The 17,173-nt window shown below is 42.6% G+C and overlaps 1 protein-coding gene and 1 pseudogene across 4 annotated transcripts in view; one reads left to right on the top strand and one right to left on the bottom strand.

The window, feature by feature from the left end:
* LOC105856368 (uncharacterized) overlaps positions 1–17,173 on the bottom strand; it is a 93,320-nt gene that overhangs the window by 19,718 nt on the left and 56,429 nt on the right. For 3 of the 4 annotated variants that reach the window (XM_075999550.1, XM_012738031.2, XM_075999551.1), the window contains one exon: positions 7,347–7,442. The exons of the other annotated variant lie outside the window; for it this stretch is intronic. In XM_075999550.1, the coding sequence (XP_075855665.1) occupies positions 7,347–7,442 (96 nt within the window). The remainder of the gene's footprint in view (positions 1–7,346; positions 7,443–17,173) is intronic. 4 annotated transcript variants of the gene reach the window in all.
* LOC105856384 (thyrotroph embryonic factor-like) lies at positions 507–1,482 on the top strand (annotated as a pseudogene).

The following is a 17,173-nucleotide window of genomic DNA, read 5'->3' as shown; positions in this document are numbered from 1 at the left end:
AAAAAACCTACTATTAATATCACACTTAATGGTGAAAGGCTGAATTTTTTACCCTGATATTGGGAACAAGGCAAGCATGCCCATGTTCGTCATTCCTATTCAACATTAAACTGAAAGTCTTAGACAAGTGAAATAAGGAAAAGAAATTACAATCATGAGATTGGAAAGGAAGAAGTAAAAGTGTCCCTATTTTTAGGTGATAATAATTACTTATATGAAAAATCCTAAGGAACCTACAAGAAAACTAGTAGGTAGATTTAGAAATGCCTCAAGATACAAAGTCAATGTACAAAAATCAAGCACTAGCAACTTATACTAGCAATAAACAATCTAAAAATATAATTTTAAAAACTTTATTTATATTACCAACGAACAGTACAAAAATAAATGCCATTTAAAACTATCAAAAACAGCAGTAGCTGTCCGTGTCGGCAGCTGCTGCGGGTCGCACTGCTCTGGCCCATCTGGGGGACTGGCGGGGGAGGCGAAACGGGCGAGCAGGGTGTGAGGCACGATGTCCCACGTGGGCGGCGTAAAGCAGCCGCCTGTGGAGCCGCAGGCTGGGCCAGGCCCAGGGCCGGGGCGCACATCTGGGGAAAGGGGTCTGCCGGAAACGAATGGAGAACCCCCTGAGCGAGGCACGCCTCGATAAGGAAAAGGGGAAAGAAAAGCTGGAGGAGGATGAGGCAGCAGCTGCCAGCACCATGGCAGTCTCAGCCTAACTCATGTCACCCATCTGGGACAAGACCATCCCATATGACGGCGAGTCTTTCCACCTAGAGTACATGGACCTGGACGAGTTCCTGCTAGAGAATGGCATCCCTGCCAGCCCCACCCACCTGGCCCAGAACCTGCTGCTTCCTGTGGCCGAGCTAGAAGGAAAGGAATCTGCCAGCTCTTCCACAGCGTCCCCACCATCCTCCTCCACTGCCATCTTTCAGCCCTCTGAAACTGTGTCCAGCACAGAATCTTCCCTGGAAAAGGAGAGGGAGACTCCCAGTCCCATTGACCCTAACTGTGTGGAGGTGGACGTGAACTTCAATCCTGACCCTGCTGACCTGGTTCTCTCCAGTGTACCAGGTGGGGAGCTCTTCAACCCTCGGAAGCACAAGTTTGCAGAGGAGGACCTGAAGCCCCAGACTATGATCAAAAAGGCCAAGAAGGTCTTTGTCCCCGATGAGCAGAAGGATGAAAAGTACTGGACAAGACGCAAGAAGAACAATGTGGCTGCTAAACGGTCATGGGACGCTTGGCGCCTGAAAGAAAATCAGATTACCATCCGGGCGGCCTTCCTGGAGAAGGAGAACACAGCCCTGCGGACGGAGGTGGCCAAGCTATGCAAGGAGGTGGGCAAGTGCAAGACCATTGTGTCCAAGTATGAGACCAAGTACGGGCCCTTGTAACCTGTGCCCACTGCCCGGGCGGGGCACTGCTTGCACCTCAGACCTCTGCCGGGGGGGCTCCTTGAAACCGCTCACACACGTGGAGACTTATGACTGGTCATGGGCGCATGGCGGCGCACCTGTTGCAGGAGCGTTCATGTCTCAGCTTCATTATAACACAGGCGGCGCGCGAGGCAACTTCTCCAGGGGGCCAGGCTCCTTCCTCGCTGGTGGGGAGTGTGAGAGAATCTCCGTAGACAAGTGAATCGGCCTTAGTTTCTATTCTTGGATGTCCTGGTTGAATCAGAAGGGGACCTCTGGAGTACAAATCCTCCTTTCACAGGGCACTCAGGCTTCTCTTGACTCTCCTCAGTCTCCAGCCTGGGCTGCCAAGGGCTGTCTCTGCAGAAGGAGTTGTAATTGTTGTCACCCTTATGTCTTCTCAGGTAGCAGGGCGCATTTCCACTTGGGGTGTGTCTGTCACGCACCTCATCTTCTCCAGAAAGTCTTTGAGAGAAACATCAGTTCTCATCTTCCTTGAAGCTAGAAGGACAAACTGGCTCCTCCTTTAGTATCTGCATGGGTGGCAGGCCACAGGAGCAGCATCTTTGCACAGACTGGGCTGGGGTTTGAGTCTGGAGCCTGCAGCAGGAGTTCACCCATCCGTTCTTATCCCCCACACTACTATTCCCCTGTGGCTCTGAGGTCTGGTGGCCAGTGAGGGGGCCCTGGTGATTGCCCTCTCTGCGTTTTATACCTGTGGAGGAGAGACTCCCAGGGCGGCTGGTCTCTGAGCCCTGGCTGCCAGCACAGAGGGAGGACTTTTCACCTCCTCTCCAGGCCACCTGTGGAGGCCACCTGAATCTCTTGTTTGTCCCACTAGACTGGGCCTCTGGGCCTGCTGTTTCTTTTCACCCAATAACCAATCTTAGATTGTAGATTTACAAGGAAAATCCCTCTTATCTAGGATGCCTTAACGTCCTGGACCCAGGATGCAGCTTCCTCATGGTGTTTAAAAAACCAGCCTCTGCAGCCCCTTTGCACTGTGGGCACAAGTGCTGGGGCACGTTTCTTAAGAAGCTCCTGTTTTTTCTTGCTCTGCTCACCAGTGTGGCCCAGGCCAGAGTCCCCTGTCCCTGGGCCAGAGAGGGCTTCTTAGTTCTTGCTTCAGGATCCCTCCCATGTGAGCTGCTCAGAGACTGTCAGCAGGGCAGGGCAGGGCACCTCGTCGGGTTGCCGAGGTCACAGTGGACCCCTGGGGAATAGCAGGCTTTGGGACATTTACATAGGCCTAGAGTTCCCTCAATCTTGGTCCCAGGAGACAGGGGCCACCCACAGAAGCCGGGCTGTGGCATGGAGGGATTCTCACAGCTGTGGTTTCCTCTGTCTCACAGCTACTCCTTTCTCTTGTGTCTGTCTGGACTTGTCCTTTTGCTCTGGCCAGAAGACTAACTGAGGAAATCCGTGGAAGCCTCTGCTCATTTGGGCTAGTTGAGCACCCTTGAGATGGGTGTGTTTATTTGCTTAGGGCAGGCAGCACATGGTGAAGAGGAGAAAGGTGATGGGCATACTTTGTCATGCGTAACACTGGCTTTATTTAAAGTGGTGGCTCAGAGTCTAGGCCAGACCTCTAAAGACTTTTCATAACAGATGTTGAGACTAGGCTGTGGGCTGTACCCCAGAGGAATGCCACGGCCCTCTGGGGACCTGTACACCCACTTCTCTGGGGGAGTTCACAAGGGTCCCTGAGGCCAAGGGAGGTCACGCCTCTCTCCAGGCCCTGACTTTTACTTTGCGGTTCTATAAAAACCATGTACACACTTTTCACTCTATTATAACCACACAGGGCAGGTGCATCCAGCATGTTAGTGTCCTGCCCTGGGCAGCTCGCCCTTCTGGGCACTCCCTCTCTGGTCTGGCTATTCACCAAGAGGGCAGTTCTCATTTTGTTATTGGCAGAAGAGCCTTGAGCTTAAAAGCTCTTCATTTTCTTTGGCCAGAGTATATGGTTTGTGTTTTCTCACTTTTATTTTTTTAAAGGATGGACACTTAATCTCTGGATGGTGTCCATGTGTCCATATTCCAACCCCAGTGGGTAGGATGGTGGCTTGATGTCTCTCCTTTCTGTCCCACCTTCTGCTTGTTTGGTGCCCTCCCCTTCTCCCCCACCCCAGGCAGTGGGTGGCGGGTTCCTTCCCAAAGTGCTTACTTGGAAAGAGTGTGGCTATTGGACTCTTTCAGAAGAGTCCCTTTGAGTCAGGAGCCTGGCAGGGACAGAACAGAATATGTCCATAGAGGACATTTTAGGGAAGATAAGTGTTCAGGTAAGGTCGGCTCCTACCCTGGCCTAAGAATGGAGTCCTTGCAGGAGGAAAGGGTCAGTGCCTGCTCAGTTTCTGTCAGGGAAATGAGAGTCTCCCTGACTCCCTCCTGGGCCCTCTCCATCTTGGGGCTGACAGCCGCAGACTGAAGCTCCTGTGCTCAGATCCTTGACATCTAAAAAGCATTGGAGGCTAGAGGAGCTGACTTAACCTTGGCTTTCCATGGGTTCATGATAGGCTTGGAAGTGCCATCCACTTCCTAAGTGTCCTGTCTTCAGCTTCTTCGTGGCAGCCTCACTACAACCTCAGAACAGACAAATCATGAATGAGCAGGAACGTTGCAAGAATATACATATTATAAATGTATGTAGAGATATATATTCATTTAGATAGGGAGAGAGCTTTCAAGGTCAGCGGCAACTCTGTGAAGGACCTGGGTAATTCACCCTTGGCCAAAGGAAGGGGTTTGCCTGTCTGGCTCCTTAGGTTGGCGCAGGCACTTAGCAGTGATCCTTGACTTTGGGTACACATCACCCTGCTGAGGGGGCTGCTGTGGCCCTGGGCGGGCAGCTCCTGCAGTTCTCTGTCCTGGGGCAGGGCGGCAGGCTTGGAAGCCCCTTTGTGCTGGGCAGCTCTCCACCCAGGGCCCCGGGAGCTATGCTCCCTGCAACACAAAGGGCCATGGGGCTTCTGGTTTTCATGGCAAAGCTCCACCCCAGAGCTCCCTTTAACATCTGCTAATTAAGTGCAATAGATGTTTCTAGAAAATGGCAAGGATGACTTCCAGGCAGATATTGCTATCTTACAGTGTTGAGGATGCCAGAACACCACTTGGTTAAAATAATCTAAGTGCATGTGATGTGATAAGAGTGCGTGGAGCTCTGTGTCCTCCCCTGGGAGCTGGCATTCCAGTGGGCCCCTCTCTCCTTTACTTTTGTTGGGGGAAGGAGACAAGAGAAAAATCCCTTCTTCCCAGCTGGAGAGGGCGGAAGAAGACCGCAGCCCATAGGCCTTTTGTGGTATGTGCATGCGGGTGTGTCGTGCTGGTGGGCCAGAGCAATGTGGTGGGGATGGAAGCTGGGAATGTATCCTTTTCAAACAAAATTAAATATTTTGAGATGAGAAAAAAATAAAACTATCAAAAACATCAATTACTTAGGGATAAACTTAATGAAGGATGCACAAAACGTCTATACTGAAAACTATACCTGCTGAAAGAAATTAAAAATCTAAATAGTTACAGAAATATGCCATGTTCATGGATTAAGAAGGCTCAATATTGCTATGATGTCAATTCTCCTAAAATTGATTTAGAGTCAGTTCAACTTCAAATAAAATCCTAGTAGGCTCTTTTGGTAAAAAAAATTACAAACTGATTATAAACTTTATATAAAAATGCAAATGACCGAGAAGAGCCAAGGTAATTTTTAAAAAGTAAAGTTGAAGGACTTATACTACCTGATTTGAAGACTTACTATAAAAGCTGTGAAGCCTCAGGCTAAGTGCTTTCTTTTAGCTTATGTATATTGCTTGTTTTTACAAAGTTGGTTTGAGCAGGCTGATCGCAGTAAATTTGGGGATGAACCAAAAGGGCAAGCGCATGGGCACAAGGGGCCAACCAATCAATGTAAAGGTCAAGCGCGTGGACAGGTTATGCACCTAGGGTATAAAGGGCTCTGTCCCACAGTGCACGGGGTCTTTGTCCCAATAGAGGCCGCCATATCGGTGCTCTGGGACTTGGACCCTAGCTCGAGCTAGTCAATAAAACTCCTTTTGATGATTTCAGCCTCAGTGACCCTGTCTCTTTGTTCTGTGGTCCTACGGTTTCCCGCTGTAACAAAGCTACAGTAATATCTTGTCATGACTTCTTTTCCAAAAAAAAAAAAAGCTACAGTAATAAAGATAGTATGTCTTTGCCAAAAGGATAATGTATTAACTGTATTTTCTTATTTTCTGTATTCTTGATGCTCTGGCATCTGGGGCTTAGCTGATCCTGGAGAGACTGCAGGGCTAGCTAATTCCTAGAGATGGCAAATACTTGACCTTGAGCATGCCTTTCATATTCAAACCAATTAATACACAGCCCTACCCACGACTACCCCCTTTATTGAGCTCTCACCACCGGTTGAGCCACTATCCCCTTGCTCTTAAACCTGCCTAGCCTGTTTCCGCTGCTTCATCCATTCCTTCCCACAAAATATACAATCAAGCCTCTGGCCAGTGCTTTCCCCTCACTCCTTCTACCTCCTGACTGACCCTGGTGCTTCCCATGTGGCCATGAAAGGTGTGATATGCCCCCTCCTCTTGAGAACTGTGAATAACAAACTGTCTTTTCAATGGCAGTTGTCTCTTGATCTGTTGGCATCACCATACTTAAATAATAATAAAACTTACCTTTTAAAACAGATAGACAAATAGATTAATTGAACAGAAAAGAGAGCCCAGATATAGGCTCGCATATATAAAGTCAATTGATTTTGATAAACATGCCAAAGAATTCAATGTGAAAAAGAAAGTCTCTTCAACAAATGTTTCTGGAATAACTAGATATTAGTATCAAAAAAATGGAACATCAATCCTCATATTACACAAAAAAATGGGTCATACACCTAAACTGAAAAAGCTAAAATGATAAAACTTATTTAAAAATGAGAAAATCTATGTGACCTTGTGGGAGGCAAAGATTTCTTAAATAAATCAGAAAAAGTACTAATGATAAAAAAGATGATAAATTAGACTTCATCAAAATTAAAATGTTTATTCTTTGATAGGCACCAATAAGAAGATGAAATCGCAAGCCATAGACTGGAAGAAATATTAGCAACACATATATCTGGCAAAGCAGTTGTATACAGCAAAATATATTAAAGCTCAATGATAAGAAGACAAACGGCCCAATAAAAAATGGGAAAGAGATTGAATAGACATCTCACAAAAACATGCAAATGATCAATAAGCACATGATTACTCTCATCAGAGGAATGCAATTTAAAATCACAATGAGATACCAATACATATTCAGCATAACAGCAAAAATTAAAGAGATTGATGATAACTGGTCTTGGTGAGGATTTGGAGTACCAGGAATTCTCATGTATTACTACTGGGAATGTAAAATGGTATAGCCCCCTTGGAAGATAGTTTGGCAATTTCATATAAAGGTAAGCATACACTTACTATATGACTCAGGAATTTCAATCCTAGGTCTTTACTCAAGAGAAATGTAAATCGCATGTTCACACAAAGACATACCAGAATAATCACTGCAGCTTCATTCATAATAACTAAATATGAACCACTTATCCATCAACAAGTGTACAGATTAACAAATTGCAATATATTCATACCATGGAATACAAAAAGAACAAATTAGTGATATACTCAATAACATGAATGAACTGCAAAATCATTACACTGAGTGAATGATGTCAGATCCAAAGTGTACATACACTATGATTCCATTTATATGAAACCCTAATAAAGACAAGTCTAATCTATAGTGACAAAAAGCACGTCAATGGTTGCCTGGGGCTGAAGTGGTGGTGAGTACTGACTGCAAGGGGCTTGAGGGAGCATTTTGTGTGACAGAATATTATATATCATTACTTCCATGTCCCCATCTGCCTGGGTCCTACTCACTCACCCGAACCACTCTGGTGTGGGGCTTCCCCCTCCAACATCCATGGCTCCTCTCCTTGCTCCAACTTGAAAATGACCTCTGGCTTGGGAACTTCAAACCCTGTTAACAGGACATGATAGAGAATTGGGTCCAGCTAATCGCTTTCCATTTGTTCTTTGGAAAAGTAACAACATTTCATTGGGAACAGAGAATAATATTCACAGAGGTGAAAAGGGACTGGAGTATCTCAGACAAATCAAGAATGACACCATTGCACACCTCAGATGCCCCAGATGTCTCAGCAGCTGAGAATGCAAACACTCTCACTGAGGTGTGATATTAGTTATTACTAGGGCTACCGTAACAATGTATCAAAAACTGGGTGGCTTCAAACAACAGCAATTTATTGTGTCACATTTCTAGAGCCTAGAAGTCTGAAATCAAGGTGTCAGAAAGGCCATGCTCTCTCTGATGGATCTAGGATAGAGCCTTCCATGCATCTTCCAGTGTTTGCTGGCATTTCTTGGTGTTCCTTGATTTATAAATGCATCACTCCAGTGACATGGCCACCTTCTCCCTGTGTGTCCTCATATTGTCTTCCCTCTATGCATGCTTGTGGAAGCATCACCCCAATATCTACATTCATCTTTACATGATGTTCTCCCTCTGTGCATGTCTCTGTGTCCAAATTGCCACTTTTTATAAGGACACTAGTCATATTAAATTAGGGCCCACCTTAAAGACCTCATTTTAGCTCAAACTATTTCCAACTAAGGTAACATTTGGAAGTACTGGGGTTAGAATTTCCACATAGATTTTGGAAAGACACAATTCAACTCACAAGCATCTTCCCTCTAGCCCCTCAAAATTCATGTCCTTCACACATACAAAATGCATTCACCCCATCCCAATATCCTCAAAAGTCTTAATCATTCCAGTATCAACTTTTTTTTTTATTTTTGAGACAGAGTCTCACTGTGTTGCCCAGGTTAGAGTGAGTGCCGTGGCGCCGCCAGCCTAGCTCACAGCAAACTCAAACTCCTGGGCTCAAGCGATCCTACTGCTTCAGCCTCCTGAGTAGCTGGGACTACAGGCATGCGCCACCATGCCTAGCTAATTTTTTGTATGTATATTTTCAGTTGGCCAATTAATTTCTTTCTATTTTTAGTAGAGACAGGGTCTCGCTCAGGCTGGTTTTGAACTCCTGACCTTGAGCAAATCACCCGCCTCGGCCTCCCAGAGTGCTAGGATTACAGGCGTGAGCCACCACGCCCAGCCAAACCATTCCAGTATCAACTTATTAAGTAAAAAATTACATCTAAACATTATCAACTCAAAGTCTCAAATATCATCATCTAGATCAGGCATCCTCGAACTATGGCCTGCGGGCCACATGCGGCCCGTTGAGGACATTTATCTGGCCCGCCTGGAGTTTTTCTGCTGCTGCCTGTCCTGCTTAGCAGCCGACTCGTCCTGGGCCCACAGTGCGCATGTGTGGAATGTGTGCCACACTCTCCAACGGCCCTCCAACGGTCTGAGGGACAGTGAACTGGCCACCTGTTTAAAAAGTTTGAGGACCCCTGATCTAGATCATCCAAGTCAGTTAGGGGTAAGACTTGGGGTATGATTCATCCTGGGTAAAAATTCCTCTCCATCTGTGAATCTGTGAAACCAGACAAGTTATCTGCTTCTAAAATATAATGGTGGGACAGGCATAGGATAGATATTCCCATTCCAAAAGGGAGAGATCAGCATGAAAAAAAGAGATAATAGGTCCTAAATAAGAAAACCTAGCAGGGAAAATTCCATTAAATTTTAAGGCTTGAGAATAATCCTCATTGGCTCTATGATCTGTCCTCTAAGCCCTCTAAAGTAGTGGTCCTATCCTGTCAGCCCTGGGCTAGGAATGACACCCCTGACTATTATTATCCCTAGTGGTCCACTAGCAAAATTTTTGCTTCCTGTCCCAGTGACCATATGCTCTGCCACTCTAGAGGTCTTAATACCAAAGGGAAGAATGCTTCCGCTAGGAGACACAACAATGATTTCACTGAACTAGAAGTTAAAACTGCCACCTGGCCACTTTAGTTCCCTCATGCCTCTAAATCAACAGGCAAAGAAGGGAGATAGGGTTTTGGCTGGGGTGACTGATCCTAATTACCAAGAGGAAATTGGATTATTACTCCACAATGGAGGTAAGGAAGAATATTTCTAGAATATAGCACATCCCTTAGGGTATCTCTTAGTATTACCATACCCTGTGATTAAAGTCAATGGAAAACTACAACAGCCTAATTCAGGCAGGACTATGACTGGCCCAGACCCTTTAGGTGACAAAGAATCTCTGTCCAAACTTTAGTCAGGCTCCTCTGAATCCTCTTCCCAACTAGGCCTCAACATTTGGACTTTAGTGTCCATCTTTGCATCGCCCAATATTAGCAAGAATCCTGTTAAGTCAGTTTAGCCAGAATCCCCAAACCTCAATATCTGATCACCCTTAGCTAACCAAATTCCTCATCTTCCACTATCCCCCATGTGATACTGATCCCCCTGGCCTGCCTGTAGCAAGAACATTGTTAGGTCAGTTTAGTAAAAATCCCCCCTTACCTCTAATGTTTCTTCTCAGTAATTTTCCATCTACTGGCCACTCTGCTCCTTGGCTGTAAGTCCCCACTTGTCTGTATTGTATCTGGAATTGAGCTGAGTTCTACATTGGGGTCTCTTTTCCCCTACTATAAAAGTTCTGAATAAAATCTGTTTTTACTGCTTTAACTACTATCCAACCTTGCTTTTTCTTTGATAGTTATGGTGTGGGACTCAGAAAAGATCAGATTCATCACTGGACCCCAGACCTTTCACCCAGGACTCCAACTGTGTACCTTTGAAGGCTTTGTCTTCACTCCTGGCTAATTGATTAGGAAATTAATTGATGAGTCTGACTCACAAACCACTGCTCTAGATGACAGTTCACTGAAGCACAATAAGGACAGATTTTGATTCTTAAGATTCTGAGTATACTCTAGAGGCTAGGTTCAAGTCCCAGTTGAGCATCTGTTTATAAGAAGGTAGGCTATAATCCAAGGCAAGGAAAGGCTGGGGGAGAGTCCTAGGTTTCTCTCTTTATAAGAGGGTAAGCTCTATAAGAAATGGGAGCTGAGTTAGAGTCCCAAGTTTCTGTATTCATAAGCGCAAAGGTACCATTGTTAAGAACATGGGAACTTCTCCATCAACTAAAACACACCTTCTTGACCCCTGCTGACTATATGTTCTACCAATTCTACTCAATTCCTTTCTCATTGGCATGATTTTGCTGAGGATAATATGGAATTTAAAGAACCTACTTGGGAAACTTGACATCTCTCAAAACTAGCTTTTCTAAGACCTCTCCCTTCCCATTGCTTCTGTTCCTCCTTCTTCCTTTTACCACCTTTGATCTTCCCTTCAAGTTCCCTTGAATCCATTGATATGTCCGCTTTCAAATACCTACCTCCTCTACCCCTGCCAGAATTTACCCGTCTTATTTTAGCCCCTTAACTCACTATGCTCACTTGAACTTTGGGTCTCCTCCCGCCACTGGGGGCTCTCAAGAGACTGAGGGATCCCTAAAAGCAACCACTTAAGGGTGAAAGAGAAAAAAAAGAAAATTGGAAATAGACTAGATATTTTATCCACTTAGATGGGCTTTGGAGACATCCAGACAGTTGCGTGCTGTCCCCTCAGTCTCTCACCTAAAATTTAGTCCACAGCCTCCATAAGATTAGATATCAGATCAAGAAAAAATCCCAAATATCTCCTCCACAAATACTGGAAAACAGGTAACTTTGATTTGTTCTATCTACCAAACACCATGATTTGGATAAAAATATCAAAGATGAAAGTGTACTAAAATTTTAGAATAGAAATCTACAGGACCTCTGTTTCATCTGTTCATATGTTTGTACATTTATGTTTATATATGTATATATTTTGTGCCTATGTAATATTTTCTACCTCCAGATAGTATTACCAAATTAATTTATAAAATTTAAGAGTTTAGGAGTTCTATGCAAATCAACTTAGAGATAAGTGAGTGCTTACATAAATTAAAAATTACTAGAACTCTGAGAAATATAGAAACTAACCCCAATGTTTTACAAGTCCATGTGGCTTTTAATATATTTTTCATCTTTTGGTATTTTAGTATTTTATCCAAATTGTGATAAATTTTTGATAAATAAGATTAGTTTAATATTGTTAGTTTAATAAAAATAGCTGTGTCTTCTAAATTATCAGCATTAAATACTAGTCAAATAAACTGATACTATATTTACTAAGTGTTTAAGATTATAAAAACTATGAAATCAACCTAAGAACAAATTTACAAGTAAAGATGAAGTAAAAATGAATTGTTTAGCCAGACATGGTGGCTCACACCTATATAATCCCAGCTACTCAGGAGGCTGAGGTACAAGGATCACCTGAGGCCAGGAGTTTGAGACCAGCCTGGGCAACACAGCAAAACTCCGTCTCTAAAAATAAAAAAAATAATTTTTAAAAAAGAGCTGGGCATGGTGGTTCATGCCTGTAGTCCCAGCTGCTTGGGAGGCTAAAGCAGAAGGATCACTGGAGCCCTGGAATTTGAGGCTGCAGTGAGCTATGATCGTGCCATTGTACTCCAGCCTGGGTGACAGAGGGAGACCCTGTCTCAAAAAAAAAAAAAAAAAAGGAAAAAGAAATAAAAGAGAATTGCTTGATATCTATTATTTCATGTGTATCAAATATAGCAGTAAGACAAAACAACTCAGGTATTTAACTTTTTTAGGTTTTTGCTTCATGTGATGCTTGCCTAACATGCATATGGTGTAAAAATAGTTAACAGAGAAATAACTTGAGATAATGACTCATCTTGTTTGGTGTTATGTCTGCCTAAAAACAGTTTCTAAAATATTTTTGGTAACTTGCAACCTGAGCATTATGCTAAGTTAGACAACAGATATTCATTAATTATCTAGATTATTTCTAGGTAAGATAAACTAAAACTTTAATTATTAAACACAAGTTTGCATAATTATAATTTTAGCTTACTATTTTTATATGGCATAGAGAAGCTAAAGATATTTGAGTCTGTTCATAAACATGTTCTTTTTACATTGATAAACTGTACTATAAAAAGTACATATGTATAAAAATTGTGAGATGGTGTATTCACAAAATTTGCTAATCTGCTCATGTGGAATGCTGGTATGTGAGAGATGGTTCACAATTGTCAATTCTCTAGTTTTTTTCTGTAAAAGAGAGGTTACCAATGGTTAAAAATTATAATCAATATATGTAATTAAAACTGCCAGAAATAATAAAGGTGAAGGTAAACAACACGACATGAAAGAAACGGGAGGAAAGTAGGATGTGTTTTTGATAAGGAAAAGTACATAAGGTATGAAAAATATGTTTTGTTAAGGGAGAAAGAATACTTTTGTCCTGAAGTAACATAATTTGTAGTTCCTAAATAAGAAAGAGAAAAAATACATAACAAAAACTTAATGGATACAGAAAATTATAGAAGGTTTGCAGAAAAGGAATTTTATTTGTGATCAAACTGGCTAAGATTTTAATCGATTTGCACTTTCATATCAAAAGTACACTGGGGCTAGGTGTAGTGGCTCATGTCTATAATCCTAGCATTCTGGGAGGCCGAGGTGGAGGGATCACTTGAACTCAGGAGTTTGAGACCTGCCTGAGCAAGAAGATGCAGTCTCTACAAAAAATAGAAATATTTGCCAGGCGTGGTGGTATGCACCTATAGTCCCAACTACTCAGGAGGCTGAGGCAGGATTGCTTGAGCCCAGAAGTTTGAGGTTGCTGTGAGCTATGATGACACCACTGCACTCTAGCCTGGGTGAAAAAGTGAAAGACTCTGTCTCAAAAAAAAAAAAAAAGAAAAAAAAGAAAGCATACTTGTTTTTTTGTTGTTTGTTTGTTTGTTTGTTTTGGTAAAGCTATAATTTGGATTTCTCTCTGTTAAAATGACAAAGTTTTCTTGGATTATTGGTCTGCTCTTAATAAGAAATTGTAAAAGTTTTTATTTACCTTTTAAGTAATCTGCCTAGGAAAAGAGATTTTGTGTTTTCTCACAATAATTTCCTGTGCTAATCTTTATCATGTCCTTGACTATTTAAGAGATCTAAGACTTCTCACTTTTAAAAGAACTAAGGTGTTTTGTTTTGTTTACATTTCTGACAACTTTACCTTCCCCAAATCAAATCCTCCATGAAATCTTGATCTCAAACTGACCTTGAGATATCCCAGACAGCCCCTGGAAAATCTCAAACCATTTGTTCTTTCACCTTGTAAAAAGAGAAATGTTAAAAATATTTCAGGGCCAGATATGGTGGCTCATGCCTGTAATCTCAGCACTTTGGGAGGCTGAGACAGAGGATAGCTTGAAGCCAGGAATTTGAGACCAGCCTGGGCAACATAACAAAACCCTACCTCTAAAAAAAATAAAAAATTAGCCAGGGGTGGTCACACACACCTGTAGTCCTAGCTAGACAGTCCAACCTAGACTGAGGTTGGAGGATTTCATGCCACCATACTCCAGCCTGGGCAAGAGAGTGATACCCTGTCTCAAATAAAATAAAATAAAATACCTCAATTAATTAATAAAAAAAATAAAAGTAAATTAAATTTTAAAAACTTTGGTTTATTTGATTTGTTGAATTGCATGAAAAGGCACTGTCAAATAAGGGATGCTTAACTTCACCTAGCTTATATTTGTATAGGTAAATGTTACTAATACATATATTTCAGAAATTATATGAAGTTCATAGAAATTTGTCAATAACCTCATTGTCCATGATATGTCCTGGTATAATATTATGAGTCATAATTCTGGTTATTATTTTAAAATGTCACAGAAATAACTAAATTTTCTTGTCAAATGAACTTATCATCAGATATTTAACCACAGTCATCTTAACTTGTCATTCATAGATAAATTGTTGTTTTCTCTAATTTGTCTCTGAAAGTGTTTGCAATGAGCCACAGGTTGGAATGCTTCGTGATGGCATTGCTTGAATAACTTTGTAACTATACCACCAGACTGAGTAAGGATTTCCAGAACTCTAGTGGAGAAGCTGATGGGTTCATAAAACCGCTAACCCAAGTTGAAGCAAACAAGAATTAATTACTGGGACTAAATGAACTGATAAAGTATGATTATGGTTTTTGTTTGGAACAGTACTCATTGTTTAGTGTTCTATTTTCTAGATATAAGGAATTGCTTTCCCTTTTCTCTTAAGCTATCTTTACTATACTTTTGTAAACAAAAATGAAACATTTATCTTTTCTCCCTGCCTGATCCCTCCAGCATTCAGAAAATCTTATTTGAGTGCTCTTACTTTCATGGCAATATAATTACTTGCATATGTTCAGTAAGAATCTGTTCTGCTTTTAACAGGTCATAATTGGAAACATGGGTTATATTATATAACCAAGGCTTTGACTGGAATGTCATATTTTTAGGCACGACCAGACAGTTTTAAGGAAATAAAGTTGACTTTATGGAGCCAATACTTATCAAGAAACTGGCCTGGTATCTGCCTTATAGAGTTCCCAGCCTTACAGATGAGTAAGGAAAGTCACTTCCTGGCAGGCACAGGAATCTTGAGATATCTTTTGGTCCTCAAGAAGAGAGGAATTCACCCAAATCTCAAGAGAAGAGGAATTTGAAGTCTGGTGGTAAGTTCCTGGCTTAGCTTCCCAGCGTCAAGAGGTTTTTAAAAGTCTAATCTGAGATTCCTTATGAAAAGTTCCAGCAAAGCAAACTCAAAAAGGCCTGTGCAGTCAATTACCATTCTTGCTGTACTTATGTAAATAATCAGGCAAATCTAAACAAGACCAGACTTATTTTGTAAATAAGAATAACCTTACTTTGTTTATCTTTGAACAAATAAAAAGGAATTGACTGTGGAGAGGAATTTTATGTTTCAATGGAACACTATAGCACACCCTTGTGGGTTATTACCTATAAACTGAACTGGACCAATTCTTCTAGTTTCCTCCAATATCTGTCTATAACTCTCCAAACTAACATTTCCAATTTTTTTCCCACCCTCCTGATGTGGCATCTTTGAAAACTAAACTGCCCTTTTCCTGATTCCCTACAGTAAGCTAAAGTTGGATGAGTTGATATAAACTTCTACTAAACTTCTACTTCTTCCTCTACTACGAAGTCTCAGCAGATGGTTCAATTGACCTGTAATGAACAAAAGGTGACCGAATGAGAAACAGACTTAAATTGTTCAAAGGAAAGAATAATGTTTCTTCTTTTCTTGAACAAGAGGAAGAACTAGCAAAGAGGCTCTCCTTGACCAAGTTTTAGTCAGGCTTTTCTGAATCTTCTTCCCAACTAGGACTCAACTTTTGGACTTGCCATTTTTGTCCATCTTTGCATTGCTCAATTTTAGCAAGAATCCTGTTAAATCACTTCCGCCAAATCCCCCAACCTCAGCATTAATGCCCCTGGACCAGGTTCCTCATCCTGTACCACCCTCCAGATATTTGATCCCCCTGTCCTGCCTTCAGCAAGAGTCCTATTAGTTTGGTTTAGCTAGGATCCCCATTACTCCTGATGCTTCCTCTGAGTGATTTTCCAGCCACTGACCCCCACCATGCTCCTTGGCTATAGATTCCCACTTGTCCATGTAGTATTTGGAATTGAGCCCACTTCTACACTGAGGTCTCTTTGCCACTACTATAAAAGTTCTGAATAAAATCTGTTTTTCCAGCTTTACCTACTGTTAAAGCTCTTATTTTCTCTGACACAGGAATGAAGATTTGGGTCTCCCCACCAGGCAAAGAACTCTATGACCAGCTGAGGTGCTTGCTGAGGGCAGAGGGAATATGTAGTGGGTAGTGGATGAAGAAATTCTGCTTTAGACTGCCACATAGAAACCTTGCCTTGGTTTTCAGTTTGCTGGCCTGCCCTGTGGATTTTAGACTCAAGAATGCCAACATCAACTCTTACCTGAATTTCTAGCCTACTGGCCTGCCCTGTGAATTTCAGACTAGTCAGCCTCCATAATTGGGTGACTCAATTCCTTAACATCAGACAGTCAATCAACCAATTTTTCTCTCACTATATATATAATCTCCTATTGGTTCCATTTCTCTGGAGAATCCTAATATAGATTTTGGTGCCAAAATTCAGTGCCAAATGTCTGCCACACAGTAGGGAACCATACATGTAGCATACAGAAGACCCACTCCCCAGTACTGCTCACAGCGGCACTGATGGAAGCCTGGCCTGTGGATGGTGTTAGGACAGTAGCAGCTCCTTGTGCACTGGGCCTGGGTGTTACTGAAGTTGCTTGAGAATGTAGCTCACAGTGGGTGGTAAACTCCATCTAAGGCTAAAATACCAGCACAAATTGACAGTCAACAAGTATCAGAAAGGAAAGTTGAAAAGAACTTTGAAGAGAGAGTTCAAGAGATGGAAAATGGCGGAGTAGGGGTGCCCTCCTGGCTCTCTGCTCCCAGAACAAATAGTGAAGAAAGCGGATAGCCACACTCTAGCGATCTGCACTTCCACGAGACCAGCTTTGCAAGCCTGCAGATACCCAACAGGACACGGAGGGATAAGACCATTTACAGCCTAAAGCAAAGGTAAACCGATCATTCTTCCGCAAAACTCGGGGATTCGGAGGAGGCACACATCAGGGAGGGAGCGAGGCGCGGCTTAAGCCGCTGCCGGCGGGCAGTGGCGCCAGCCCTAACCGGTGCTGAGAAACACCCCTTCCTACACCGAGCTCCACTCCCACGTAGGCTGGGAGGTGACTGAAGTTGGTGAGAAGTGGCAGCGCGGGATTAAGCTG

Source organism: Microcebus murinus, chromosome X (assembly GCF_040939455.1).
Source record: "Microcebus murinus isolate Inina chromosome X, M.murinus_Inina_mat1.0, whole genome shotgun sequence".
Taxonomy (NCBI): Eukaryota; Metazoa; Chordata; class Mammalia; order Primates; family Cheirogaleidae; genus Microcebus; species Microcebus murinus.
Note: the sequence above shows the minus strand (reverse complement) of the source record. Positions and strands in the feature narration are given on the sequence as shown.